Source organism: Etheostoma cragini, chromosome 16, assembly GCF_013103735.1.
Source record: "Etheostoma cragini isolate CJK2018 chromosome 16, CSU_Ecrag_1.0, whole genome shotgun sequence".
In the NCBI taxonomy this organism is placed as follows: Eukaryota; Metazoa; Chordata; class Actinopteri; order Perciformes; family Percidae; genus Etheostoma; species Etheostoma cragini.
In genome coordinates this window covers 9,738,323-9,758,124 of record NC_048422.1, presented here as the reverse complement: position 1 = coordinate 9,758,124, position 19,802 = coordinate 9,738,323, and the positions used below count along the sequence as shown (strand labels likewise).

The 19,802-nt window shown below is 40.0% G+C and overlaps 1 protein-coding gene across 1 annotated transcript in view; it reads right to left on the bottom strand.

The window, feature by feature from the left end:
• Positions 1 to 19,802, bottom strand: part of grin3a (glutamate receptor, ionotropic, N-methyl-D-aspartate 3A) — a 52,841-nt gene that overhangs the window by 17,551 nt on the left and 15,488 nt on the right. Inside the window, exons 3-7 of the mRNA XM_034896764.1 lie at positions 8,288 to 8,957; positions 6,936 to 7,319; positions 6,266 to 6,411; positions 1,502 to 1,617; positions 145 to 296 (exon numbers count right to left, since the gene is read on the bottom strand). Coding sequence (XP_034752655.1) covers positions 145 to 296; positions 1,502 to 1,617; positions 6,266 to 6,411; positions 6,936 to 7,319; positions 8,288 to 8,957 — 1,468 coding nt within the window. The remainder of the gene's footprint in view (positions 1 to 144; positions 297 to 1,501; positions 1,618 to 6,265; positions 6,412 to 6,935; positions 7,320 to 8,287; positions 8,958 to 19,802) is intronic.

Genomic DNA, 19,802 nt, shown 5'->3' with positions numbered 1-19,802 from the left:
ATCTGTTGATCTGTGATTAGAATTTGATCCATTGTAAATAAGAATATTGAGTGGAGCTTTAAACATTTTTTTTTGTCTTTGACATGCTTCGTCGTACACAATACAATTACTGCTGTTGTTAGTAAAAGGTGGTTTTGCACCTACCTCAGTCACAGCGAAGCTGCGCTTCCCGCAGGGCACAACCTTGTACCATTTGTCATGCAGCGTGTCCATGAAGCCATCTGACTTGTACTGACTAACAAGCTCTGAGATGTTGGAGGTGAGTGGCGAGTTCTGTGGGAGTCCAATCCCATAGCCTACCGATGTACACACACACACATACAATGCAATTATTCCTCTGTCACAACAAAAACATCCTTTGAACCTGACCATCATGTTCTGCCGTTATGTGTGTTCACCAGTGTATAGCTGTGAAAATAACAGCTGATCAAACAGAAGGGAGTCGTGGTAAATTTTGCCAGTCCTTCTCAAAAAAGCACCATTGTCTTTTGAAAACAAAACAGCCGGGAAAAGTTCAAATTCAGCAACAGAAGTACCATGCCTCGGTAGGAAGTACACTGATGGATTTGTATTGCGTCCTGAAGGCTTAAGGGTGCATTAAGTAATTAACAACAGTACTGGAATCTTTGACTGTGGTGGCCTGTAATGGAGGCAACCACCATGGGAACATCTTCACAGTGGGAGGACGAAGATTGCTAAATGGACCAGAGATTAACAGCAGACAGTTAGAGGATCTAAGCTGTTGAAAGCAAGAAGATTAACTGCTGGGCAAATGTCAGCTGTTCAGGGCTGTTCTAAAAAAATATAACAATTTGAAATTACATATTTAACAACACTGTTGTGATGCCAGAAATCCTATATACAGAATGCGACTTGTGAAAAAATGTCATCATGCACAACAATGCGCAATAATTAATGCCCCATTTTAATACCATGGATAGTGGTAGCAAGGCAAGACACTTATTTATGAACTTCAGTATTCAATGGAAAAATAATCTCTATATGAAAAAAGTGGAGGTGTCCATATAAAATACAACATTTTCAAGCCTGTTCCTCGGGAGTCTTATAATCAACTTAACTAGTTGTTTTGGTGCCTAAAATAAACTCATCACCCCATGATACTCACTTTTCCGGTATAAATTCACCTAAATTCAAAACTTCCATGGCTCCTGAATAGACCATCATCTGGCGGTGCCTGTAGCCAACGTACAGTCACCTATTGGCGGCTAAACAACTGCCGCTGCTAGCCTGTATCCCGGAGCTCTGTAGCAGCGAAACACAACCAGCTGCTCGGATTTTATTATTCTGCGGCACTATAGACTGTTCATTCACTATTGAGAGAGAGAAATTCCACGCATCCCCTCTGGCAAATAACACCCTGTATGTACTGTATGTGTGTATATATGGAAATATATGTAAATATATATTCTCTTAATTAAGCAGGATATTTGTCATATATTTTTCATATACTGTATATTTGTCACAAGCTGCCATGTCTTACCTTCTATGGCAAAGGGTTTCCCGACCGTTAGTGTTTTACAGTCTGCATCTATGGAGACCTCATAGTCCAGCAGAGCCTTGTCCATGATGAAAGCATCCAGCCTCTGAGGGTCAGCCCTGTAAACATACAACATATGTACTGAAAGTGCACTGCAAGTAGCAGATGTAACAAAAAATGTCACACTTTTTCGAGTGTTGAAATGCAATGACGGCTTCTTGACGTAGATGGTGAGAGCTCAGCTTTAACACTTACCGAACTACACAGCATTCATCTAATTCATTTTTATTGTTTGCAATCACTCAGTCATTCTAGAAAAGACAGATGGAGTGTGGACCTAAAGTATGCCCTTGAGTGTTCTGACAATCTGATCAGTGGCATTTGCAATGTTTTTGACGGATGACTGGACAGACAAACACATGGACGGATGGACTGGGACTGATCCGCTTTTCCCAATTTATGGGGTGACAAATCTTACATCTTCTGGGCTTTTTCTGGGACTGACATTTTAAAGCAACCCTCTATAAAATGTACTTTTTAAACCTCCTGATGCGCAAACCTAAATTAACCTTACTTTGTCATCTCTGTCCTGCTCTGCTACCCTGAAGTGTATTTTCTCTGGTGTTGTCCTCATGTCACACCTTTGACCTCACAGAATGTGTTTAAAGACAAAGATAAGTTTGTTTTTGTCTGTTTGTTAGGTTTTGAATGAAAATTGTACATGCTTTTACTTCATTTTATGGATAGGGCAAAGCTGAATGGATTAGTGATGGGTGGACCAACTCTACACAGATTCGCATCTGTCGAGTTGATACATTTAAATGTAACAAACCTTTCGAGTTTTGATACTTTTTTCAAACTATGGCATTATTTTCTCTGAGACACAGTCCATTATAGTACATGCCCGTCAATTTCTACAACACAGCTGCTGCCCGTCCCACAAAAGAACTGTTCAATGCATTAACCGGTCCTCATAAGGTTCATGAAAACACCACATGGTGCCAAACCCTTAGCAGTGAACACTACCAGAGAATGTTTAATAAGCGGATAACTTTCTCTCTCTGGATAACGTACGGCTTCTGAACTTAAAATACACTTTTCTCAGGAAAAGTTGCATTCGAAAGTTGAGGCAAAGAAAATATACACTCCTGGGTGTTGGATTTTTTTGTAAGTTGCTGATTTTATTCTAAAAAGCCTTTTAAAAGGCCAATGACGGCATACACCTCATACGACCAGAAATACTGATTTACGGCAAGCTCTGAGTCACTTCCTTTTTTCTCTCAAAGCAACTATAACACAGCTGACAGGTAAGGCTCTACCTGTCAACATAAGTGCTAGAAAGAGTTTTGCTAATGTTTTAAACCACGCTAAATTCAAGCATCGAGCCTCCACAGGCAGCCGCTCAGCCCAGTGCATCATGGGAAATCTTTTGTCTCTTTGTATGGCACGGACAGAAAACATCACGACCAAAGTCCCAAAAATAAATCTTCTCTTAAAAACTGTTGCTGTGAATGCCATTAAGCGGGATCTCTGGTTGTAATCTGTTTTTCACTGACCAATCAGCATTCTTTAGCAGAATGCAAGTGTGTTATGAGCAAGAACGACTCAACCTGAAAACAAAAGCACATTAGTACTTGTTCAGTCAACATTCGACCTATCATCAATGTTGAATTTTTTAAACGACAATCAGGCGACAGAGACAAATTTAGCCATGTAGCACCATGGACTCCCATTTATTTTGCACTCACTCGCGATCATCCCCAGTGGAACTCTGGTGGAACTACAACAAAAATTCGGTACAATGGGGCTTAATAGGGAGTGAACGTTTGGACAGTTTGACAGGATGACCCCATATTTACCAGACACTAAAAAGAGTCGGATTTTTTTGTGAATTTTTGCCCATCACTTAAAGAGAGAGAAACACCAGTGGGGTTTTTATGTTTTGTGTCCAATGATAAATTGGTTAAAAGTGAGGGAAAGAAATTAAACTGAACACAATGCTAAGAGAATGAAGTGTTTTGCTTTGTGCTTGTGGATATGTTACAAAGACTTTCAGAGGGCCAATTACCACGCTGAAAATGGGATGTAAAGGATTCAACAAACTTCTCCCTCAACCTTTTCCAGTGGTTTTCCAATACTTTTACTGGCCAAAAGCCAGTAAAAGCTTTCCCTCTCTGCCAGTTTCTGCCAATATACTCACATTCCCTGGTCCAAGTATGTTATGCAGAGGTGAGATAATAATTCATGACACTCTCAGCAAGGCTTTCACAAATCAACTCTCAATGTCTTTACTGACAGGTACAGCCTACTAGGATACAAATGCGGCAAAGCCCTTTCTCAAGATATTCACTTTATTTTTTGCTTGTTATCAGGGACAGTGTTTGAAATCCTGAACTATCTTCAAGCCACAAGCTGGCTGTTCATTATTACTGGTTGAAATTGGTTGCAGCATATGTCCTTGGTCTTTTCACCATAGTACGGTATTGATGTTATGTATTGTATTATCAGAGGACTACCTTGACTTCAACCAATTACCTAACCTGCATGTTTAAAACATGTTGACTGTCTGCACCATTTTCCTTCAGTGATGCTTGTTAAAAGTAGCTGAATCATGTATTTGCATCTGGGTGGCGTCAATGAAAAACTGCACTATGGTGACAGGGCACATTTCTGTCGTGTGGCTTTACTTAATATAGGTGATGGGCGACACAGCAGTTCCATTAAAGCTAAATCTCCAAGGTAGATCAGGGCAAAGTCTCCACATCATGAAGTAAGACCTGTTTTCAGTTAAAATACTCTCTTGTAAATCTTGTTTCAGGTATGAGCTTGTGTTATGCAGGACTCTATTAAAGCATATAAAAGCAGGGTTCCGAGTGTTTCTGCCCCTTTAATAAGCGAGCCAAAACAGCCCAAGGCAGTTGTCTGATGGCTGATAATGCATCAGCCGGTGCACTTTCTCAAAATGCTCTAATTATATAGCAGACAGGCTGCAGTTACCAGTTGTTGCTTGTTTCAATTGCTGTCTATGGTGAAACATGTTCATTAAACTGAAACACTATGGAGGGTTGACAACCAAGAGAAGTGCAAATAGACCTCTTCATTTTAGTCCATTTCCACAAACAATGGTTTTATAGTCAACAGTGTATGGATTTGTATCTACTTATCTACTTGTCACAGGGGTGAGGGAGAGTGGCAACAGGGAAAAAGCCAAATGCTTCTACTGGTGGGGGAAGCGGTGGCTGAGAACTGATGAGGGAAAGTGGAAGCAGGTGGGAGAGTAGGCAGGGCCTATAATGAAGAAAGTGGGAACATGTGTGTAGATGGGTGGGGCAGTCATGTGTTGGGGATAGGAGAGAAAGTCCGAAGGCAGGGGGTGAATGGATGGAAAATGGCAACAAAAGGACAGAGAGACAGAATGTCACACTACTGTAATCATAAAATATATATATATATATATCATGATTAAAAATATGATCCTGACCAAGTCCTGTCAAAGTAAAATACAAAATACCAGTTGAAGCACTTTGAAAAATGTTTCCAGTAAAAACAAAATGCTTTGTTCCAAAAAAAGGAGAAGATGATTTTGAAAGAAATATACCCAGCTTTGAAAGTTATCAGCTGATTGGATGGGTGTTATCAGTTGTTATTAGTACCATAGATTTGAGGCAATATGGCCCTTCTCTTGGCTCAGTAGGCTGCTATCATCTACTGGAAGCTGGAACACACCAGCTGTGTCAATATTACGTATGTCATGTATTACAAGGCAGTATGGAGAGCGACTCTGCATTAAGAGGTAGGTTGTGGTGGTGGATGGGTTAAACAAACCAAGGATTTTCACCTGGGAGACTGGTGTTCTTGTCAGATGTATGGCAAAAACTCAACTTTAAAGGTCCCATGGCATACAAAATGTCACTTTATGAGGCTTTCTAACATTAATATGCATTCCCCCAGCCTGCCTTTGTGTATAACGAGCTCTGGGTATCCTGCTCTGCCTTTGAGAAAATGAAAGCTCAGATGGGCCATTCTGGAATCCTGCTCCTTATGATGTCATAAGGGGCAATGTTGACTCCCTCATTCTTTCCCTTCTTTGCCCGCACAGAGATTGCAAATCCCAACATCCTTTTTTTGTTTGGACAACAGTAATCTTGATCTTATTCTCCACATAGGGCTACTCTTGTCAATGCAGTTTACAATAAATGCATTGTACTACAACGTAAGATTTAAGTGTCCAATGCACAGACTATGTGAATATGTAACCATGCCTGGTCAATTTTGGAGTAAACCCTGAGCACCATTAAAAGTTGCATTGCATGTCTACTGTCTTGTTCCCCTGTTGTAAATTTCTAAAGATGACATTTTCCTTTGAATCCTCTAATCAGCATTTAAAGGCTTAGTAAAAAAAAAAAATCCATTCAAATTGTGTCCTCTGCCTGGGCCTTGCATTCAGCTGGTTTTTCGCACTGTATTCTGTTTTGCTCCAAGGGACGCCAGTTGAATGTCGAAGCAGCTTAGGATGACAGCAGTGGCAGGGTTAGGAGGAGGGCAAGATCTGAATGCAAACAGGCTGGCTTGTGTTGGAGAATGACAGATTTTTTATTGGAAACACAACTTACATTCCATTCTTTTTCAAAGATGAAGAAGTTCTTTTTCCATATGTGAAAAGTTAATTTTCAGGGAATGACGAAAGGACGAGATGACTGGTTGGATAGTTTAGAGTATATCAGAGGTCATGTGACAGTGTAGCCTGATGTTTGTGGACTATCTTACTTGAGCTCGTGAATTCCATCTGGTGTTGCCGGGACATTGTATCTTCTCATGTAATCGTGCATCTCAGGGAAACTCTTCTTGAGGTAGTCCTCTGCGCTGCTTTCTCTCACTGTGGCAAATCGGAATCCCTGAGAGGGATGGTGCAACTGCAGAAAAGAAGAAACAAAGCCATCTTACCATGGCCTTCAAAGTGCCTTAAAAAAACATTATTGTTGATTAATTATGAGCTTCTGTGAAACTCTATACTAATTTCTTCATTTTTTTCTCTTTTCATTTTTGACTCTCAATATCCCAGCACTCTTGTGATTCAGAGAGTTGGCAAAAGCATCAATTACATTATGTCAATTGCCCTTACTAAAGTGGTCTAATAATTACATTTAGTCTAAAAGACTTGCTTTCAAAAGGGCACTTCTAAAATTTAGAAAAGATACCAAATCCTTTAGTCGGCAGTTATGTCAAGTGTACATCAAGGATATGTACAAAATAATAATTTCACAACAGCCTGAACTTGAGAGACTAAACAACCATCTTTGTAAAGACAGACAGAAATTGGTGTAAAACGGTGTAACATAATTGCAAATGAAACCTAGTCAATTTCAAAACCACACTTTAAACGTCAACTTTAGAAACTGCCGTTGTTTGTAATGTTGCACTTTCATGACTTTTGTACCTTTGGGTCATGTATCCCTGACAGTTGTTCATAGGTCTTCTCCCCGACCATGACGGCAGCTAAATTAGCAGTGTAGGTGGACAGACAGAAGAGACAGAAGATGGCCCAGAGGTTCATTAGCAGGCGGCCTGTCCAGCACTTTGGCGGCTTGATGGCCACTGTTCTCCCAAAGAGAATGGCGTAGCACACGTTTAGAGCTGAGGAGAAGGAGAAAACCCGGTCGCGGTTGCGTCCACGTGGCGTCATACCAAACGGGCTGTGCCACTCATACAAGGTGAGGAAGATGGCGGTGACGTGGAGGGAGACAAAGATGCCAAGCCACATGGACCAGTGGAGAGGCCACATGAAGGCACCAATGGGTGCAGCTGTGTCGCGAGTACGAACCTGGGCAGAGGTGGGGATGGGAGGGGGTGACACAGGATTGGGAAACTTATAAACTTATAAGATTTTGATGTTTTTACAGGCTTCATTGGGGTTAGGCCTGGGCAATCAGAAAAACAGGTGTGGATGGAAATCGAAGAGTATTTACAGTATGTCTAGTATATGCAGGATTAGCTTTTTGTTGTGTCATATGCCACGGCTGTTTCAGCGTTGCGTAAGGTGTTTGGTTTTTTAATCATTGGAAATTCAGTAAATTAGATGAATGCTATAAATAGGCTTGTTTCACCAATTGGACTAGGATGTGAAACAGTCTCACGAAACGTCACAGAAGCACAATTAAGTAATATATTGGGAGCAGGCTAGATACTAATAAACAGTTCACACAGGGAAGCTACAAATTCAGAAGCCTGGCATTGACTCTACAATCATTTTCTTCATAATCCAATGGAGTACTGGTTTCAAAGGCAAATCTACTGGTAAAGGGGCTGTTTGAGACACTGGTGTTGGATGGTGTGTTAGAGAGATATACTTACAGATAAAGGGGGGACATATACTGTAGACAATTCAAGAATCATCTATTGTAAATAAATCAGAAAACCTCCCACAGTAGTGGCATGTTAAGAGGAAAAGAGGGGAGAGGGATTACCTGTCAGCCGGGGAGACTAGGTACAGTAATTGTAGATATAGGGTCGACCACATAGCCGTACACTCACCAGTCTGCACCCATATGGGGAATTGCATCTGAATCCAATAACGTAGAGCTTGCAGGTATAAAACACTGCCATATTGATACTGACCAGCAGCATACCAAGCACAGAGAGTTGAGATGAGGTCATTGACAGAGAGCGGTGAAGCATCAAATAGTCGCAGGAGTAAGATATATAAAACGTTTAAAGAAAAAAAGAAAAAATTCTGTATCAAATAAGGGTAAAAAAAGAAGTGAAGAGGAAGAGAGAGAGAGCTGTACTGACCAGTATTCCCAGGCTGGTGGAGAAGAAGGGCGAGGTGAAGTCAATGACTTGGCTTCTGGCTGAATTGATGCTGAAAGATGTCACTGCCAGGTGGGCAGCGCCACTGAGCAGATCACCCACCAATCCTGTCCAGCGACCATTCTTGAACCCCCCATACTTCCCATCGCCTACAATATAGAGGTCGAAAGTGAAGCCCATGTCCTCTGCCAGCTTCTCCAGCAGGTCAATGCAGTAACCATAACAACACTTCTTCAGATCTGTGGGAACAGAATGGTTGTGTCCCGCAAGGTTCTGGAAAAATCCTTTCAAAACCGAAGATTCATTGGTGAGTGGGTCGAGGCACAGCTGGCCCGCGGGACACAACCCATCTCCGTCCACCTCTCGGGTGAATACAAACGGGTGCTCCACCAGCGTCACCACCCGCATGTGCAGCCGTGTGGATCGGCGCCAGTCTCCTCCACCTCCAGATCCCTGATAGCTTGGCCAGGCCCGCTGGTCCATCAGAACGTTCCCTCTGTGCCAGCGTCCCAGGCGGGTCCAGGTTGGCTGGCCTAGGGGGTCCAGCTGGAGGGACCAGATGTAGTGATGGGCCTCTGAGATGACATTCTGGCTGTGAGTGTCTTTGGATATAAAACCGGTCTGGCCCTCAAATGATGTGTTGGATAAAAATCTGAGGGGAATGAAGGGAAAGAGAATAAAAAATAAACAACGGGGAAAAGGAGGAGAGATTGAAGGAGGATGAGCAAGAAACAGGATAGCAGAGGAGTGAGAGTTAGACATAATTTACGTTGACCTATACACACACAGTATATCCATATAGGTTTTCCTTCCTTATAGGTGTGTCCTATAACTAAAACTGAAACTGTGGATAATAGTCCGGAGTATGAAAAGAAAACCAGAACGGAATTAGATCTTTTTATTGCTTAATTAAATGTGTGGTGTGGTGTACGGTTACAACCGTAGTTTGAAGTTTGAAGTTTTCTTCATTACGAAGATGTTGTTGGAACCTCAAACTGAAATGGGTTTAAAAATTCAAATTCAAATATTTGTCACTATTCTCTATGCAATGCATTTGACCAGTGTCAAAAATAATTGCATACCCCAACATACGGGACATTTTGGTGGTTGTGGAATTAGTATGATAGCTGTAATCACTACTGCAAAGGGGGTTATATTAGGCTGAAAATAATTTATACTTTTTTTTAATAACTGGTATTGTTTATTGATCCCCAGTGGGGAAAGTACAATTTAGACTTTATTTTTGTTAGTAATCACAACACACAGGCCTGAAGTACACATACGTTCTCAGTACCTATTTACGCACAAATGATGTCAGAGTGAGTGGGTTGCCAGTGGCCTGAGTGGTTGGGGGGATGCAGTGTCTGGCTCTAGCATCTTTCCAGCTACCAATCTATACTTGGGACTTGAACCAACGACCATCCGGTTCCTAACCCAACGCACTACAGAGTGAGCTACTGCCAACCCAGTAGTGCTTGTCGATCCCATCAAAACCGGAGGGCAGATGTTAATGTTAAGTTATAAAGCATTGTTGTTGTTTGTGTACATATAGTTTACTAAAGAGAAAGGTTTTGAACAACTCAATTTAGCATTTGGTGTTTCTGGTCGCTGACGTGTCGCGAGGAGAGTAAAGATGGAAAGCTCCTTAAGCTTAGTTCCATATAAATGCATGGATAATTTGTTTGTCGTTAGTCAAAAACAATATTGACCTTGTAGTTGACAAAGGAGCCTCCTGTAAGAATGAAATTTCCTCCTATGGAGTCCGTTCATTCACATTTGGAGATCAACACTTTTTAACTGACAGAATGGCGGATAGCGTAAACAACTGCTAAAGTGAGTTGTTCAAAACTTCTTTTCTTCTTCTTTTTAGTGAAGTCTGTGTGCACAAACAATGTTTTCAATAATGATGTTCATGTGTTGAGCCCCTGGTGATACCTCAAGCAAAGTTTCATGTTGTGTCGAGCCTTCTTAGTGTTTAAAATGGCAATTTTGATGCTATTATAGTAGTGCCCCCAGCACTCCCATTCAAAAGGCCAATTGACCAAAAAAACAGTAATACGGTGAATCTTAAAAGTGATGTTTCCATTCTAATTATGTGGTAAACTCTTAATTAAAAAATCTTAAACTTCAATTTTAAATTACTGGGTTATAGTTACTGAAAGATTGTGATCATGAGTTAAAAATGAAAACATAAAAGGCAAACGAACCAAAAAGCCACATGCTTTGTTGACTCATCTATCCACCGCAGCCCGCTCCCTGAGAGGCTTTGCTGTGACAACATCACACTACACTAATTCTGACTTTTACAAATGTAGAAAAATGTCCTGACAACATCACGCTACACTACTTCAGACTTCTGTACACGTAAAAGTATGTAGTTGCAGGCATTAAAACATGACCAAAAACGACCGATAATGCAGTTTTGCTTTGAGTATGGTTTAAAAAATCTGAAACTTCATGAGCCTCTCACTGTACGTAAATTGAAGATCTTCTTAAATGAAAAGAGTTGTATCAATGTATGCATCATATCTTATTTATGCAGGCAGAAAGATAACATGTCAAGTTAACTGCGAGATGGACAGCTGCTGAAGAAGTGTTCTGCTGGCTTGCTTTTTTTTCTGAAATTGCCAATAAGAAGAACACCTTTCCCAGAAGATTCCTGTAGCTAGGATTTACAGGCTTAAATGTACGATTATATTTTACCCTTGAATGGTTTATACAAAAATCCCAATTTAATGGTGTTACACCAGCACCGGATAGGTGTATTATCTAGGTGTCCTCAGTGGCTGTCTGGAGTTTGTCAGTGTGTGTGTGTGTGTGTGTGTGTGTGTGTGTGTGTGTGTGTGTGTGTGTGTGTGTGTGTGTGACAGGATAAGACAGACCATGGTCCAGTGATTACGCCATCTCTTTCACTGAGCCATGCTACTGGCTGTCTGAGAGTGTCAGATACCGAAGCAAACACACACACACACACACAAAAACACAACCGCACACTGGTATGTTTGGATCTAAGAAAGAAAGCAGGCACCCATCCTACACCTCTCAAAATGACTTCAGGAGGTAATGACGTAAATAATGTAACCTTTTAGATATGTCTCTTTCGTGTCACCTTGCTCAAAGTTTAAAAAATCCCTTTTCCACTACCTTGTCTACTTTCCTACATCTTTAACCGGTGGTAAGTCAACCTGACAGCTCAACTAGTGTGTCTGAAGGTCAGTGTCTTCTCTGCGGCTTGTAGATGTTAAGCTACTTGGGGAGTGTCTCTTCTATCTCGACCACAATGGAAGTGACATGCTCCTATCCACATTCCTGACAGTGCACAGTCTGTAGCATGTTCAAGGTAAAGTGTCACATTGACTTAAAAAGGGCACATATTGTACTAGTTAATATTTCGTGTTTAGTCAAGACAATACAGTTTTAGTGTGTATTATTGTTGGAAAGTAAAGTGACAGACCGTTTCAGACTAGCAGGGTATGTCTGTAGAGTGGAGTTCTATTAGAGGAGCTGAGTTACATGAATTTGTCTGCAGCTGAAAACGGCATCTTAGAAAGTCAGGGATGCTCTCTTTCACTCAAAGGTCACTCTAACATTGCTCTATACCACTAGTTTAGCAAAGATGACATGCTACAATAAACACAATAGAAATGTTAAGTGAAAAAAATATAAGTGCTGTGAGTGTACATGTGGATTTTCTCATGGAGCTCTTTTTAAGGGATTTGACGGACCATTTTCTGTCGTGCATGAATGTGGAGCAGGCAGGGAGCAGTGCGTAGGGAACCCTGCAGAGTGGAGTGACTACACTGACTGTGGAGCAGTAATTGCTGCCACTCCACTCACACAATCAGAAATCCAGGGTACTCATTAACACCGGGCTCAGTCCTTGTTGGCTCCATAGACATCGATGAACTATTGATTTGCTCTTATCAGACTGGTTTGCTTGGTGCTGTGTGTGATGATGTAGAATGTTTGTGAAGTCAGGTATAGTCTAGAAACCAGAACATTTATTTACCTTCACAGTCTAGAGTCAGTTACTTCCTGTTCTATAGTGGAATGTAACTACACATTTACATTTGTGAGGTGCTTGAACTTTAATTGAGTATTACCATTGTATACTTGTACTTTGCTACAAGAGGGAAATACTCTACTTTTTTTTAAATTGCATTATTTTGACAGTTACAGTGCGGCTCAAAAGTTTGGTTACCCCAGGTAAAAAATTGTATTAATGTGCATGAAGAAGCCAAGAAAAGATGGAAAAATCTCCAAAAGGCATCAAGTGGCAGATTAGACATTTGTATAATATGTCACAAAAAGTTTGACTTATTTCCATCATTTACACTTTCAAAATAAAAGAAAACCAAACAAATGGCGTCTGCAAAAGTACATACATACAAGGTATAAACTCTGCAGGGTGCCCAAACTTCTGCAGACACCAATTTTTAGTTTAGTTATTTTGAAAGTGTAAATGATGGAAATAAATACATTTTTTTGTGAGATATTACACAAATGTCTAATCTCAAAAAGAAACTTTTTCTCCACTGTGTACTCTTGATGCACAATATGTCATTTTGTTGCTACGGGTCTCCCAATCAAAACAACAAAAGACGGAGAAATGGCATTATTGAGGTCAGTTAGAATTCCTGCAGTTTCCGTCACTGAAGAAGGTTTTTACAGAATGAAGAATTATCCGCTGATGTCTTCTCCTCCGCAGAGGTCTCCCCGGTGATATAAATCGGTAAAAAACCTAGTTTCATGTTAAAAATCTGTGTTTTTTTCCATTGATTTGTGGCACATCGGGGGAAGGATCTGTAGCTGAGCTGCCGCTAACCTTTGTTCAGCTCGTCAATGACTTAAAATCTTTATCCAGTTAAAATATAGAGTTAAAAATGACCAAGATCTATGAAGTCTTTTGTACAAATGTAGCTGACAACTGCATAAAAAGTCAATTCAACTTCTGGCAGACAACCAGACCAATACGCAAAGGGGATATAACACCATAAACTGATGAGGGTGACCAAATAACAAGGACCATGTCCTTAAATGAAATTTTCTGGTTTAACCATTGTTGAAAACTCATTACAATATACATAGGTTATTATATAGGTTACGGAAGGTTGGAAAAACATAACACAACATCACAAATCTTTTTTAAGGACAACATCATAGACAACATAATTTGGGAGAGACTTTGTACATTTAATATGAGCTGTATAATAAATCGTGTTTGCATATGTGCAAACATGTCTCACCTAATTGAAATATCTTTTGTCCAGCTAGCTGATGTTGGATACATTGTCAGGGGTTTCTTATCAGATCTTTATGACTGTCAAACACAACATTGACTTCCTCTACATCTGCTACAGCACCTCATACTCTCTAAATAAAAACAACACTTTACATTTTTATAGAAGACGACATGATTCATTCCACCTCCCCCCCCCCCCCCCCCCCCCCCCCCCCCCCCCCCCCCCCCCCCCCCCCCCCCCCCCCTTAAATGGAGAAATGGTGGCGAGTGACGTCTGAGTGAATCACATCTATTACACAGCTACACTAACTCAATGTCATGTCTCCCTTGTTTTGTTTTCTCATGAATCACCCAACAAAATATTTTGATCTTAAAGCAGGGTATAATCATAAAAGTTGCATTCATGTTCAGGTCAATGGACATGTAAAAGTGAGTGAGTGAGCTAAAAAGAAAAAGCTGAAGAAAATGGCTGAACATATACTCAAATGTTCCCATCTTATCTGGCTTGCAAAATAAAAATCAACAACATTGAAGATATAAAGCTAAAATGTACAGAAATAAGCAAATGCTGCTGCCTTCTTGGCAGCATAAAAAGTATCTGCCAAAGGGCATCCCGCCGGGTATTATCCCTGAAGAAAACCTTTTACTTATATTGGTTCAGAATATGTAAACCTCAAAGGGAACATTTCTTATATAGCATTTTCTATCTTTATAGCTCAGCTGGCAGGCTAATCAAAATGTCTTTGGTGGGAAAAAAAGAATACGATAAGCTTATGGCATTTATTCTGGCTATATCTTATCTGTTAACACAGGACTTTTGCCCCCTGGAGTTTATCTTTGTCTGCATCTGTGATATACAGTATTTACATTGAAATGTCTTTCTCTTGTTATTTCCCCACTCTGTCTCTCTTTCTTTTACTGCACCCTGCTTTTTCCTCTTCCCCGACCATGTTATCACATCTTTTGTCGCCTACCCAGTAATTCTCCTCCCTCAGTTTCTCAGCCTGTTGGGCAAACCTTATCAGTGCCTCTCATATAGGCTTAAACACACTATAAATAGGCTGCAGAGACTTTGGAATAGCACTGTGTTGTTCTTCTCCCTTCCAAAAGGAGCATAACTATACACACACATCACTTGTAGGTGTAAGTCTACCACCATGCACACTGATATTTTTCTGGAAAATTGTTACTAAATAATGGTTACCACAATTTAAAGATTTGTCATTATCTGAGGTGAAATTTTTTTTAGGTGTATTCACATCTGTCAGAATTAGAATGAAAAAATACACAATAAAGCCATACTCCTTGCCTATGGAAGCTGGTCCTGAAGGTTACTCTTAGAGTGTTAGTGTGGCTCATGCTTTATTGGATATAGTATAACTTTAAAATCACAGCCAAATTCATTATCAGGGTGAACATTTTGAGGTTCACCAAAAAAAAAGTAAAAGATACAGTACTTTTAACTTTTCACAAACCCTACAGTGTGTCTTGGATTGTTTTAGTTTTTTTCCATTTGAGACCAGATTATACAGATGTAATGAGCCCTTTAATAAGATGAAATAAGCACAGAACACCAGAACTTCCAGAAGCATTCAAAGTGCACCCAGCAGCTACTCCATTTCCTTTGAGTGAAACATACTGTTCAAAATTACGTACAATGAAACCAAAATCCCTCTCTCTCTGTCTATAACTCTGTCTGACTTGTCCAAAAGAATCTTAAATATCTAAGCAGCTTGCAGAATTAATTAGAATGAAATAAACAATGCTGTTTTTTTCCGTGTCTTCTAGATGTCTTCATCAAAAAGTGATGTGAAACACATTTTTGCCCAGAACATACAGCTAAAAATAAACAAACAACACATAAATACTTGCAGGTAAACAGTAACGCAGTCTAAGACTTTTATTGGTAAAGGTAAGAGCAGATGGAGTTGATCCGGTATGCTCTGCTTTTGTCAAGATTGAAAAGAACAAGTTTGTCGTCTGGGATGACTCTGGGTTTGGGCTTGTGTGTTGTTGTTTTATTGGTTGATGACTCTATCCGCCCCGTGAAGCTAAAAGAAAATTATATTGTCTAGAAAAAAAGATTACGTCACTTTATCACGTAATATTCACAATCTTTGTGAAAGTACAAACTGTAAAAGGAAATAGAAAGAAAATTAGCTTAGATCAGCTAAAAATCTCTCTTGTCCATCCTCCTTTGAGGAGCATAAAAAAACTAATTTAGATCCCTGTGAGACTTTTATATTCCTAACATAAAACTGAGTTTGACATTTACTTTGAAAGGCAGGACATTTTTGCCTGATTATTGCATATTAGTATTATGCAGTTGTAATTTGTAAGAGACATGGTTGATTAAAAAAGAGTTTTTTCCAAACAGGACAGAGTTCCTGTAAATGTGCCAACACTGTGCTGCACTACAGTCCAGTGTCCCCTATAGGCTATTTTATAAACATAATGGTAAGTGATGTGCCTTGGATGATTTTCCCCATAGGACCAACTGAATGAATGACCAAAAAAAGGGACGCTCTCATAGTGCTCACTTAATGGAACCAAATGATAAATAAATAAGAAAGGAAAAAGCGGGCTGTGGCATCCAGGATGAGGATGCTACAACCTGATGGAAGCCTAAGAAAGCGTATGGAAAGAGGAATGAAAGTAATAATAAACTAATCAATTAGCGAAGCAGAAATGCCAACGATAAACAATTGACCCTGCTCAAAATAAATAGAGATGAATTAATCATCTGATTTCTCATAATGGAATCCTAATCGTTCTACATTATTAGATTAGTTGGCTTTATTTTCCATTCATACCATACATTATTTATGTCAGCATATTTAGTCCATAAATATTCTAATCATGCAGAAGAAAATTGATCTTGGGACATTTTACATTTTCGTCAGGAGTAATGATTGGCAGGATTCCTCTAAAACACTTTTCATCCAAAAAGTCCAAGTTCCCCTCAGGCCCCATTTTACACAGCAGCCCAACACGTCTACTGATAAGCTCTCTTTTCCCTTGAGGCAATTTCCCTGAATTTGAGTAAATTGAAATTGGGGAAATTGCAATTACCAATTTCAGTTGAGAGATATATTTGTTTTTTTTGCCAAACATTTAAAATATTAAAATGAGTACCTACAGTATTTAAAAAAAATCTCATTTAAGAAAAATGCATTGACATTTTTAATGTCATTCAAGCTACACCCAAATGATTTTAATGCCAGCAGACATAGCAAGTAATGTTGGTGAGTTCAACTTCTACAGTGAGCTCTGTGGATTTATGTTTTACTCCTAAATAAGGATTTGTAACATACTTCATGGGGAAAGAAATAAGAAAAAAAACAGCCCCAGGACAAACTGGACAAGTAGGGCCAATCTACTTTCATCATCTTTCTCATTAATCGTGAAATGACAGGAGTTTATTTTTTTCATATAACAACATGGTCTGGTGCATCTTGATAAATGAGGAACACACACTTATTTAACCATCGGATTCTATATAAAATTTCCCAGTAAACCCCTCATTCATTACATATTAATTCTCCATGTGGAAGTCCCTAATCTGACACCTGCTCACCTGTTTTATTACATAGCTTGGAGGACAACATCTGGGTAAATATCTGGCCAAATGTTTATTTTATTCAGTGTTTTGCTCTTCAACACAAACTAAAGTAGGCCATAATCTTGATTGCTTTATTTTTGTGGCTTCTTATCTTTTTAGCTTTTAGCATCTTTTGTGACTTTCAAGATTATGTGTTTTATCACCAACAAATGGAGTAAAATAAAACTCTCTCAAGCAGCTGTTGAGAGTGGTTTGGCATCTCCCCTGTGGTTTCTACAATGCATCACCTGCCATAATCCTTTATATACAGTTATCTGATGACAAACACCTCTATACATCATCAGCTATTTTCCCCCTGTGAATGGTTTATTGTAGGGCCGGGTCAATTCATCGATGTAGTCAACATCATCTTTTACCTAAATCTATATAAATCTAAAAATAACCTGGCTGCCTGCAGAAACAGCGCAAGTATGAATTCTTAGCAGCAACACATTGAGAAAAAGACTTACACATAGTCTTCTAAAGTGTCGGACTATTTTACTCTGAAAGCAGTACTTTGTAACGTTTCCCGCTTCGGTCCCGGCTACAGGTTGGAAGCGGAATTGTCCCATTATGTCTCATTGGAACTACAGATCCACTAGCATGGTCCTACCAGACTCTACATTTCATTTGTACAGAGAGTCTGGCCACTCTCCATTGGCAAGTGTTAACTTCCTTGAAGAGGGCTACTCTGTTGAAGTTTACAACTATTGGATCTGCCCAGAGCCACGTTAGATCTGCCATGATCTGCCTTGTTTCTGAGATGAAGAAAAAACGTGTGTGACTCAAACATCTCATATTTACCAACAAAATGTAGAAAAAAAGACGTCCTGCCAACATGTATATTTTAACATCAAGGTACGCTGTAACGTTTGTTCACTATAAATTTGCTGAAAGTTGCTGTTGTTTCAATGCTGTCGGCTCGCTGCAGCATGAGGGGCTGCTGCGCCGTTCCCCCCCACAGGTGCAATGATAAGTTAAGTCCAATAAATGAAACCCTATGAATGTGGGTCCCAGCCAAGGATGGGAAAATATGCCTTTATGCTGGATTATCAAGGTGGGCTCCCCCACTACAGCACGTGATGACGGCGCAATGTCCACGAGTAGGCTACCATGAATTATTCACCTTCATGAGGCAAAATAAATGTGGCTGGTAAAAAGTGATCGTGGCAGGTGGATTTTGATATATAAACAAGTTCTTCAGGCCCTGCTCATGATATATGTCATGCACATGTGCAACACGAGGGGAGACCGACAAGGCTCATATTTAGCATTAGCATCACTAGCGCTCAGTAGCATCAGTAACTTCACAACAAAACTCAGCAAAGATTGTTCTTGCTCGGGCTTTAACTTATGGATATTCAGCATATTTCTCCACTGCCATTAAACAACTACAACTCTAGAGTATGGCCTTAACGTCATCATTCTCATCCACTCTCTCTGTTCACTGATTGGCTGCCAAAACTTTAGCTGGAGAAAATCCAAGACTATGAAAATTGAGCGTAAGTACGTGGGAGGGCGAAGCCAGGCTACAAATCTTCTACCTGATTGGGCAAACTTGCATAGTGCGGTCAAAGCCGGTAGAGAGCTGCAAATCAAATGCAGAAGTGCCGTTCACCCTGTTATGAGTTGGAATACTGAAACGATTTTGGAAACATTATTATTATTTTTTTTATAAAGATAATTTTTTGGGGGTCTTTTTTCCCTTCATTTAGAGTGACAGTGTATAGACAGGAAAGGTGGGAGAGAGATGGGGATGACAAGCAGGGTCAGGATTCGAACCCTGGCCGCTGCAAAGGACTCAGCCTTAATGGGGCGCACTCTCTTACTGGATAAGCTAGAGGTCGCCCCAGGAAACATTATTTTAAGTTACAAAGCAGTGGTAAAGCAGTGGTTTGCCCGACATTTTATGCACTTAAATGAGGATAAAACTGAATATATTGTGTTTGGAAAATCTGTGTCTAATGGGTTTGGTCCCTGGTTTCCAACGGCCAGACAGACATGATAGTTCCTTTAAATTCAACAAACAGATTGATAATGTTGTTAGATTGAGCTTTTTCAAACTGCGCCTTCTGGCAAAGGTAAAATCGTTTTTAAACCGTCATGACCTTGAGAAGGCTATTCACGCTTTAATAAGCTCTAGACTGGACTACTTCAATGCCCTGTATATTGGTGTTTCCCAGTCCTCTGTTGACCGTCTCCAACTTGTCCAAAATGCAGCGGCCCGCCTGTTAGCAAGCACGAAAAAACGAGACCACATAACTCTGATTCTTTATTCTCTCCATTGGCTCCGGGTAAACTTTAGAATTAAGTATAACATTTTATTATTTGTTTTTAAAGCTCTTAATGGCCTTGCCCCATCTTACATTTTAGACATGCTGACTATTCGTAATTATGGTAGGACGTTGAGGTCATCTAATCAACTTATGTTGGAAGTGCCCAGGTCAAAACTGAAACACTGTGGTGACTGCGCTTTTTCGGTTTCTGGACCTAAGCTCTGGAATAAGCTACCCAGTGAGATGCGTATTGTTACTGACCTGGGCCTTTTTAAATCAAGACTTAAGACGCATCTTTTTAAACCTCTTGAAAATCACTTGAAAATATATGATTTTCTCGCCTAAATTTTTACCCTTAAAAAAGTGCTGCAGTTTCCA